Source organism: Embiotoca jacksoni, unplaced genomic scaffold, assembly GCF_022577435.1.
Source record: "Embiotoca jacksoni isolate LCO1_2020_lvr unplaced genomic scaffold, fEmbJac1.0.p SCAF_15, whole genome shotgun sequence".
Taxonomy (NCBI): Eukaryota; Metazoa; Chordata; class Actinopteri; family Embiotocidae; genus Embiotoca; species Embiotoca jacksoni.
In genome coordinates, this window is record NW_027185285.1 from 3,098,632 (window position 1) to 3,110,234 (window position 11,603).

At 42.8% G+C, this 11,603-nt stretch overlaps 1 protein-coding gene across 1 annotated transcript in view; it reads right to left on the minus strand.

Moving 5' to 3' along the window:
* The window catches only part of olfm2a (olfactomedin 2a), a 43,140-nt gene extending 31,798 nt beyond the window's left edge, over nucleotides 1-11,342 (minus strand). The window contains exon 1 of the mRNA XM_069148860.1: nucleotides 10,879-11,342. Coding sequence (XP_069004961.1) covers nucleotides 10,879-10,935 — 57 coding nt within the window. The 5' untranslated portion in view covers nucleotides 10,936-11,342. The remainder of the gene's footprint in view (nucleotides 1-10,878) is intronic.
* Nucleotides 11,343-11,603: the final 261 nt, after the last annotated feature.

The window sequence follows — 11,603 nt, forward strand, 5'->3', positions numbered from 1 at the left end:
TGGAGCTTAAAGATGATATTTGTGAGTGCATGTCTGAGCCCAGATATGATACCATAAAGGCCATCCCTTGCATTAATATTCCATGCAGCACATGGAGGGATGGAAGATGATTTTCCCCTTCAGGAGGCCTTTCCTTTGCTAATCGTTACCATAAGTATTTTCATTGGCTGTCTTTACGACTTAAACTCTGTTGCTCATTTCTCCCGGGACAAATCATTGTTGATTATTGCCTGATTGCCACGGGTAAAATGGACAAGAATGGATTGTAAATAAGATCCAACCTCTAAGCATGGGAGATTAGAATGACAGAAATACCCTGTAATAATGAGTTTGAGAGGGTAACAAGCATTCTGGAACCATTTCTGCCACCCACAGATTAAATCATTAATTTAAATTTTAATGACACCCGTGCATGTGCCCACATCTGCACAACAACTCTGTGTTTGTCTTAATTCGAAAATGAAAGGCTTATAAGGAGGACACTTGTCTCTTAGTCCAAAATAATGTGATTTTCAAATTTCCATGTTGATATTCTCCATTTAATGGCACTTCCCTGAATCAACAGATTATCCACATACACTTTTTTCACAGTGTAGTTCCCCCCAAAATATCTAATATTACTCACAGGCACAAATCGGTTGGTTTAAGTTTGGAATGAGTCCCGTCGTTCACGTTTAATAGTCTTGTTCCGGGCTGTTTGGATAAGATCAACACAGATTTAAGCATGGCAGCTGCAGATATCGATCCAGAGCATGCCAAGTAGAAAAATGTGCCTGACAAGTGAGGAGTACTCCTCCCTGAAGATCTCCGCACCAGCTCATTGTAAGCTGTTATTCTCGCTGAGAAGAGTAAGAGATGAGAGCCGGGCCTGAGAGGGCCAGTAGCCCGAGGCACTAAGGCATAAAGAGAGACCTCTCCTGAATACCTATTCATCACATCACCATTAGTGTGGCTGTAGCACTCAGCTACGCTGCTGAAAAATATAACAAGGATCGCTGCATTACAACCCGTGGCATAGTTTGACATCTTGGTTGCCTGACGCACAGCCAGGACTTCAAACCTCCTGCTTTTCTCACCTTGTTATGCAACAAGATGCAGCCGTATATATCTCGCTACTCATCCGCAAGCACACAAACTCGATAGTAGATAAACAAGTCTAGACTCTAATCATCATGAGAGCATGTTTTTATCAGAGCATGACGTTCCCCCCAACCCACAGAAATGCCACTCTACATCATTTTCTTCTCACATCTTGCCTGTCAACACTCATCCTTTCTTCCTGTTGCTTCCTGCGTCTCTCTTTTCCAAGCGACAGGATGCACATGCCTTTGTTTTGTCATGGTTGTGGCCGTATTGATTAAGCGATGTAGAGCTAATTAAAGACAATCTGCAAGGAGTGTCATTGCCAGTGAGGGTAACAGAATCACAGCAGTGACAGAGTGATAGGCCTCTAATTATTATTCTCCCTTTGGTGAGGATGGGAAGGATAATAGCCCCACAGGCACAGTCGGAAAGCTCTCCGACTCTGACTGTTTCTCCCTCTATCCCTGCCCGCAATCTCCAGTTTTCATTTCCAGCAACTCTGCTTTGTCTTTATCCTTTCTTTTATTTCTCTCTCTCTCTCTTTCTCTCTTTCACACACACACACACACACACACACACACACACACACACACACACACACACACACACACACACACACACACACACACACACACACACACACACACACACACACACACACACACACACAGACACACTTCCCAACCATGCTGCCCTGCTCAGCTACTCCACTGGGCACTAATTCAAACCCAGTTCACATCCTCTCACTTTGGACTGACGCTGCCCACCAACCCTGATCACCACAGCATCTTCACTTCACTGCATCTGGCTACAGTGTGTGTGTGTGTGTGTGTGATTAAATGCTTAATATATACGATCTGCTCTCTCTTTTTGTAATACATAAACCCTTTTTATTAGAATGCAACACTTCTTGTAGCTGTTTTTGTTCCTACACATGCCGTAGCATTAACAGCATTTGGATGCAGCATGCATGCCCATTGCCAAGAGTATCACCAAGGGTGAAAGGATGCTTTCTTTAGAGTAGAATAAATACGTTTAGTCTTTTTACAAGATGTCTTTGTGCTTCTAAAGCTGAAGAATACTGAAAAAGAAGGTGAAAAGAAAACCATTCTTGTCTGTATACTCCAAAGTGTTAATAATCGAAAGGACAAAAGTAGCAATGGTTTCATGGAAGTGCCGGATACAGGACTTACTTTAAGAAAAGTTCCTTTCAACTAATATGCTGATCTAAATCAGAGCCCTAGGGTTTATGAAAAATTAATGCCAAAGTCTGTGAGTTACATGATTTTTCTCCAATCTTGTGTAATCCATCAAAGCCAGATTAACCTCATTTCAAGATATGTCATCAATGTTGCACATACAGTATCATTCCATTTTATTCTGACTCTCCAATTAGCTGCATAGGGCAGTCTTCAGTTGTGACTCCTACATCCAGATTTTGTATTCACAGCCAGTATTACACACTACTGTGTCATGTGTGTTTTATAGACTTGGAGAAATCCCAGGGGTTTAGAATCAGGCGGCATAAATGTAATTCAAGCTGGTGTTCCTTCCACTGGAGCGTCTTGTTATCTCCCCTCTCGTACATGTAGTGTCTCTATCAAAGGACCTCTCTACCTTGCTCACCATGGGGCTGCAGAGAGCAGCTCCGCCAGCCTGCTTGATATGCAGCAGTGTCTGGTGGCTGCTGGGCTCCCACGCCTCTCTGACTGGAGCCTTTAAGTCTTGGCGCAGTCAGAGAAAGCCTCCCTCATCAATGGTCCTACTGAGTGGTTGTGACAGTGCCACGCGGAAAACACATCGATTAAACGGTTCCTCTCGCCTTCTGCTTCCGCTTCCACTGTGCTGCATAGCGCTCATCCTTCATTCCACCCCAAAATAAATGCCCCGCAATTGAGTTAGCTTTCATCATGGGAGGCAATGCTGTCACACTCACACGTGGCGGTGAGGCGACGATTCTGTGGAACGGAGGTAGCAAGGATCATGTGAAGTAGAAGGAGAGGGACACAAAGTGCAGAAGAGATAAAAGGAGAGCAATAGCTGCGGTAGTAAGAGAGAAAGGAGCAGAGTACAGTGTGAGCATTTTAACCAAGATTTACTCTGTCTCTTGTTCATTGCTTCTCATTCACTGTCAATTGGCTGCTACTGCTCTCAACTCCATAACGTGAATGTCAGCAATTAACTAGGGCTTTCAAAGGGAAAAACGAAGCTGCACAGAATCTCTGAGGGAGAATCTGACATGAAAACCGAACTGCTTTTCAAGGAAACACGATTTCCTAGGGGGTGCGGAACGTTGTCCAGCCATGTGAATGAGCAGGTGGAAACTAAATCTATGTCTGGTGTTTGAGAATGCATCACACTCTCTGATGTGTTTCCTCCGATAAAAGTGAAAAGATGTGAAGAGCACCGCTCAAGTAGCAGCTCGCCCAATCTGCTCAGTCTTATGAAAGCTTTTGTATCAGAGCGGGAAGAGGAGCTCTAGGCGTAACAGCCATATTTATATTCCAATCTTCTACACAGAAACCCACATTGCCAGGCTCATAAAAGATTCATCGAGCAGGGGAAAGCAAGGTCGTAGAGAAAACTGGTCAGAAGGTGCCTACTGCAAAGCAAAAAAAAAAAAGAGTGGATGGGCATCCACACACACACCAAAAAAACAACAACACAGAGTGAGTCCCACGGTGGCAGTTTAAAGGGTAATGTATGTTGTTACCCTTATTATTGGTGGCAGTGTGTCCAGCATTGACCAGATGATCAAGCATGTCTGTGCTCTAATTGGCATCTGTCAGTCACACAGTACACTACAGCAGCCTTAATAGCTTTAGCCATGTTTGTTAGAATCGATTCCATGCGTTGCAAAGCTCTTTGTCTGGTGTGGATCCCATCGCTGACATGTTTGTGAACCAGAGAGTAAAGGGGAGCTGGAGAGAAAGGGTGGGAGACAAAAACAATGTGTGTGTGTGTGTGTGTGTGTGTGTGTGTGTGTGTGTGTGTGTGTGTGTGTGTGTGTGTGTGTGTGTGTGTGTGTGTGTGTGTGAAAGAAAGAGTGCACGCCGACGTGCATGTGTGTGCCTGTTCTGGGTGTTGTCAGGGAAATGTCACTCTTGCTTAGAGTCACAGACATAAACCTCTGGGAGTCCTACACCCTCCAGCACACTCACACAGAAGGAAAGAGAGAAAGTGGGGGAGAGAATGTGATATAGGGATGATATTCATCCCACCAGTCAAGCTGATCCCTCCATACACTGTTGACAGCAAACATACAAATAACATCCTATGCATTATATTAGCAACCAGCATATTTTGAGAAATAATTTGTGCATTAGTCAGACATTGTAAAAGTTTCTGGAAGAGAAAATAAGGGTCAAAAAGGGGACGTGCGGGCTCAAAAGATGACACGTGTAAATCTACTTTCATTTCCTCCTGCATGAATTAAAAAAAGTAATCAGTCCCCGAGTGTACAGCTGGCTGCTGGTTAGCTGCCAGGTTAACCATGTCTGTACAAATGAGAGGGCTTGAAGAACTGTATTTAGGACTCGGTCCCCAAAGACCTTAAAGACCTTCCTAATGGCGATTATAACCTGCCCTGGAGTCAGACAGCTCGGTCAATGGGACGGCGGATGGTCATTTTAGGACAGCAGGCCGCTGGGTTTTCAGCAAGACAGAAAACAGCAATAGAGGTCATGTAGAGCCCACATAAGCCTGCAGCACGAATGGTGGTGGTCAGTCTGTGGCTGGGAATGAGTAAGTGGTCATTTAAAACATAAACTAAATACCAAGGTTACCAAAATCTTCTATTTCATTCTGGCCATTCCAGGTTGAAGCGAGAGTATTACCTATCTTTGAGATATTTGAAGAATATTCAGGGTTTCCAACAAGAAATGCCTCGTGTGGATGACAATTGAATAGATCCAATTATTGTATAATTGCAGAGCTTAAAAAAAAAATCAAGAAACAGACAACATCCGAGGGATGTGGTTAGGGTTGTAAATTAATATGACATTTGGCCCACAGTGCAAGGAAAGGTTGCTATGAAAAACTGACTGTTGCACAAACCACTAGTATCTTATTCTGTAAATGTATGCAATGTATGTAGTGAGATTAGCGAACAGTTCTTATGTTGTCTTTGTTCAAGCAGGAAGGTCATTCGTGTTTGCATATGTATATACTGTATATGGAAAAAGTTACTGAGAGTCATCCCACTGACATCACATGCTTCTCTACTTGCCGTTGCATCCGTTAACCAGTTACCACGCAGACCACTGCCTGCAAAAAATATCGTCATCAATAACCCAACCAGGCACACAATCCTCCATCTCCTAAAAAAGCCCACTGTGCCATCGAACAGTATTGACTCTCACTAATTCCTAACCACAAACAACACGTTTCACAATTGCCCAAACTGTCAACTTGTCAACCTTAACCTTAAAACCTTAAGTCTTACTCCAAAAATACAATCTTTTGTGTTCACAGATGGGAGTTGGGTCCCCACGGTCGCTGTGTGTGTGTGTGTGTGTGTGTGTGTGTGTGTGTGTGTGTGTGTGTGTGTGTGTGTGTGTGTGTGTGTGTGTGTGTGTGTGTGTAGAGATTATTAGTCCCTACAAACGCGCCCGAACATACAAACGCCTCTGATGATGGAGCAGCACGCTACATGAAAGCACATCAAACATTAAGATGAGGGAGGGAACAGCGGACGGCACAAAGGCTCAATAGCTCTCTGTGCTTCAGCCTCCTTTCTCAGGCGGTATCTCTTTTATAAAACAAATCTCTCTACAGTGGCTGACTCACACAATGTGCTATCATTATCGTGCACTAATTCAAGCTCTACCCTAATCAGTCATGACACAAGCACATACTATTCAATCTCTCCAAGCAGCACTGAATCAAACATAATGCAACCTCATTATCTGTGGCTGATTGTGAAGCAGCACCTTTGTATACTGATGGGGGAGAGCATGAAGTTGGATGCAGGCAGAGTGGCTAATCTAACCCTGCCTGCTCACTTATTCACCCACACAGTGCAAGACGTGATTGTTACTGATTGACGGCAACAAAGAAATTAGGTTATGTAGGTCAGTGTGAGGTTTCTTATTCAACAGGCCAAGGTAGAAATGCAAATTACACTAAGCTTACATAATATTGTAATATATTAGGAAAATGTGTACTTTATTAATTGAGAGAATGAATGCTGTTTGAACTACGTACAGACGGTGTTACGTCCTTGTAACAGATTTCAAGATATGTCTCTGTTGCAGCTTGACCTTCTAATTACATGGGCTTGTGTGGTCATGCAATGTTCACAATTCAGACAGGCACTGGAACTGTCCAGCATAGCAAGGTGATTGTAACAGTTGTGTGTCTGTGGCTCTTGCTGCCAGATTTACACCCTGGCTCCTGCAGCTTTTCATTTGTTTAATTCTCTAGGTGGAGGTTAGGCTGCTGCTTGGCAGAGCACACTCTGTCCAGCCTGCTACCTACTGGAGTGTCCTTTCTCCTGTAGATTTGCATCTCTGCTCTTCTGTGAACTGTCATCAAGCTAGACTGTGTCATTCCTCACTATTTGTGTAAACTTTTAACAGGTTAGCTCACTGATAATGATGGCAGAGGGAATATGTTTAAAAAAAAAAAATAAATAAATAAAAAAAAATAATATATATATATATATATATATATATATATATATATATATATTTCTTTTTACACGGTTTGACATGCAATGTTTTGGTCAGATTGCTGTGTAATTGTTTTTTGGCGTGGAGACAAGGACAGAAATTTACCACAAGTGGCGTGATCACTCATATCTGGGGAAGGGCTTTTGTTGTGATCATGCTGCTTTGCTCTCATTGGACTGGCACCAGGAAAAGAGATTTTTTTTTTCTTGCCAAAGGGTCACTGCCAGGGTGGTGCACTGTTTAAAGCCGTCTCAATTGGACATTAGCCAAACCAGCTGTTTGTCCTGCCTGACTCTGGTTTAGCAAAGGTCTGTCCTCATTGTCCTCACATGTGGATACACTGTAGAAAGCTCTATCCTCAGGTCAGCTTCCTGCTATACATCACTTTGGCTGTTTGTTTGTGTAGAGTCTGACCTAATGTTATGTCAGGCTTGTTCATAATTCTGACAAATAACCAAGAAAGTCTTCTCATTATAGCTGCTGTTGCATTTGTGTCAATAAAACCGTCTAGTTTCAGTGACACTTATATTATAGTACTAAACTACCGTGTAATTACCTCAATGTAAATAAACTAAACATGTGTGCCAAATGATGTTTTAAACAGCTATATGATTTACAAATGCTCCTTCCTTTGCAGAGCTCGCCTTTTAGCTATAAATCGACCTTGGCAAAGCGACTTTCTGCCACAATCTTTGCACAAATCTAGAATGAGGAAACACAATTTAACGAGGTCCTAAATAGTCTGTTCGAACTGATTATTTTTCATGATCCCTGGTGAGAGAAGGGATCAAGTTAATCACAGAAAAATCAAGCCAATCGCTTACACAAGGTTCTGTCTGCCTCTTTGAGAATGGCGACAATTAGGTTTTCTCCCCCACTGCACTTGGTGTTTGAACAGGAAAAACAACAAACCGATTGTTCATTTCTATCATTCTAAACCACACTGATGTTGGGAGTCTTCAGGGCCAGACATCTTAAACCAATAACGGCAAACCTCTGGCACTCGCTTTGCTCCAATGGGACCAAACCAAAATTATTTTTTTTCCGCCCCTAAACTTTAGCATGAATCTTTCGAGTACACGAAACAATCTATTTAGTCTTGCAGCTTAAACAGAAATTATGTAGCTACAGAAAACAAAACAAAGAAATTTGCCCTTTGAAAGATGTTACCGCAAGTTTCAGTCAGGCTTCAGCATGTTTTTTAAACCGGGTTGTTGGGCAGAAATATTACTAAACGCATTTTTACAATCTGCAAACATGAGCATGTGTCTTGATTATGTTCTTAAATTCTTGGCTTTGACAAAGAAATTATATTTGTTTATATTCAGAAAATTTTTTCTTGTGGTCTTTTTTTTTTTTATCTGCGTTTAACAACAAAAAATATCTGATTTCCTCATAGTTTATAATTATAATTAATCACAATTAAGGCCTAGTTGACATAAAGTAAATAAACATCTTCTAATTCCAAGTTTAATCTGATGCAATATATCTCCCTCCATACCTTGTTAAAGTTGAAGCCAGCAAAGTATCATGTAGGTGTCGTTTATCATATAGTATATAGATGTGTAGTAAATGCATTACGTACAAATGCACACACAGACACACACTCGTGTCAGGATATCCTGTCATGCACAGCTTCATGTGCACACCATAGCAAGACATCTGTGGCAAGGTCAAGCAGGTGCTCATCTGTATCAGAGGCACTAAGGACCCCTGGGCTTTATGGGTACTTAACAAACACATGCAGTGAACGAACAAGTGCATCTGTCTAATTAAAGCCCACTAAATATTTCATAAAGGCCTGCGCTGACGCTGTGACTGAAAATATGTGATATCTCAACTCTGCTGGTAGAGTGTGTACCCTCATTGCAGCAGATATGCAAGAAGTCATCAATTCTTTATGTTTGCAGCGCAATTGTAGAGAGACGGGTGGTGTCATATTTTCTTTCAGACCTTTCAATATTTAATGTAAACACTTACAACAAATTGTCCCCCAAGGCCAATTACTGTATGAGAAGGGCTTGAGATATGATAGTATATCATCGGCTACATTTTCAGTGTCAAATCCACAAGTGTTTCACAGACATTTATTCCTCTTCATTTACTGAAATGCATCCATGGTGCTGTGTCAGGAGACACAAGTTGTGTAATTTACTATTTTGCTTGAAGTGTTCAAATTTGTTATTAAGTTAGCTTTTATCAAATGTCCGTTTATTTGAAGTTGTGGTTAAAAACATTATCAAGCATATGGGAATTTTAACTGATTACATTTACACTGGTTCATGTGGCTGGCCATGTGTTCAGTATAGTTGTTAAATTAGAGCCTAAAAAACTCCGCACGTTGTTTCATCCCACTCAGAATGGAATCAGTATGTTTTCCTCTTGTGCCATCTGTGCTGTACGTGCTATACTTTGAACCCGACACACAGGTGTACAGTACAACCTGTTCATCAACGCACCTCCTGCAGAGCGAAAACACACTGTAGCCTCGACTCCATTTAAAGGATAACCGCAGTGTGTAACCACAGTGTATTTAGGCAGCAACATATGGCCTTTACCGTTTACATGTTACAAAACATTTGTAAATGCATAACAAATTATTACTCAGCCTGATACAATTGCAACAATACACCACAAATGATTTGATTCAATATCGTGATATAGATGCAGGCAGTGGTTGTGCTTGGTGTGAAAAGTCCACCAGGCAACAACAACAACAACAAAAAAGGCATTCACTGTAACAAACTGCATTGTTTACAGGTTTCAGAGGTTAAAGTGTCATAATCCACTGGAACCATCCCAGAAGAAAAATTGCATGACAGAGACTCAATGTGATACTGCTACTCATCTCTAATATTACTTAAGCTGTTCCGTTTGTTTATCTACGTTAAGGATTTTATTTTTAGAGCTGTATTTGTAGGGCCCTGCGGCCTGTCTGTGGCCTTTGCCAAACGGTGATACTCACCGCCAACGTACGAGGAGGCGCTGTTTGAGGTGCTAAATTGACTCAGACTACTGGTTTTAACCGAAGGCGTCACAGGGCGCCGCACATGGACCTGAATACACTGCTGCATAGAACTATAGGTGAGAAACGGCGCAGTCCAACACAGATCATTACCTATTTGATGCAAACTTGCATAACAGGCACTTTGGATCTGCTTCAGCTGCATACCTGACACTTTCCAATCCGTCAGGAGTTGTGCTCAACACTACCTGTGCAGTATGCTGACCAGCTGAACCCCTGCAAGTTAAAATGCTCCTGCCTTGACTGAAAGCTTTTCTGGGTCAAATAATTGACTGTCCTTCGCTTCAATTTACAACTGTCACATCAAAGCTTGTCATTCGTCCCGAACGGACACGGCTTCTCTCGAGTGTCGTGCACATTAAGCACGCGCCACACGCGCAGACACACATCTCCAGGATATACAACCATTTGTTGGCGCTGGTCTGGTACGCCATACTAATTACTCATAGCTTCTATTCACAGCCACAAATCGGACACAGTTGTCTGGTCCTTTCAGCCTGATCGGTGCCATCAGTTACAGTGATTCTCGGGGAGCCCCTGGAACCTCTCTGTCAGTGATGTTAGAGGTAGATACGAAGATCCGTAAACAACGACCTCCGGGGGGCATCGAAGGCATCAGAGCGCCCGCAAAGCAATTAAACATAGCCTTCTGTCAAGAGAAAACGTTACTTTATATCATCTTACTTTCCCCTCTTTGAGACAATGTCCGCAACACAACTAGAAATTACATCAAGATGTATGTCTTAAAATGTGCGGGAGCTCAAGTAAACCGTGTTCAAGTGGATTTACTGTCAAAACAGCTCTGCTTACTATTGTGCCTGAACTTTATACCTACGCTGCTGTTGCTTTAGTAGTACACCAGATTACATATTGAATGGAGATAGCTTCTGAACAATAGCACTATGCCTATTTAATACTGCACCAGGTCTTTGCACTGACTTTACATAATATTTCCCCTCTTTTATAATGCCATACATTTCTGATGAAGGCGTCGGTTCCCACTTAAATTTCACATTCTTGAGAATCCATACACGAGCGGTTAACAATGCCTTAGGAACTTTTAAGCAATGCTCATTAATAGGTTGCAAGCGTCCGTACCTCAGCAGGCATGACAGCTAACATCACAAGTAGGAACATGGCACTGAAGAGATGCATTCTTGTCGAAATGATAGCGTCCCAGCCGACACCAGTTCCTGCAGCTCTCCCCCTCCGTTCTTGTCCTTTACTGGGGCGGTTTCTTCAGACACAGAGGGATTCCTTTAATGCTGTCTCGGCTGTGCGCCACCAGCCTCATCACCAGGACGCACAGCAGCCCTCTCTGGCTCGGTAAAGCGACCAGCCGCGTTGCTCTTGTGGAGCATAGACTCTCTTTGCGGGTAGCGACTGCGAAAGCTCCAGTCTCTAAAAGAGGGGGGTTTTGGGGGAGTCCTTAGATGCTGTAGTCGGCGCGAAGAGGACGGACAGCGGTCCCCTCCGTCCTGCTAAATAACTGCGACTGAGCGAGAGGAGCGGGGGAGAGTCGCAGAGGTTGGAAGGTGACTGCTGTGCTTGCAAGGTGCCGACGCTAGGAGCAGCACGTCTATGTGCTTGGAGCCTAGTCAAAGAAGTACCACTCTTTGATGCAGCCAAGCTTGGCCGTGTGTGTGTGTGTGTGTGTGTGTGTGCGTGCGAGAGAGAGAGAGAGAGAGAGAGAGAGAGAGAGCGAGAGAGACCTGCTTGCACTGAAAATATTCTTACTCCAATGATAAATAGATGAAGAGTTTGATTGATCTCTATATTAATGACACACACCTCAAGAAGGAGCTGACATTTAGCATTAATAA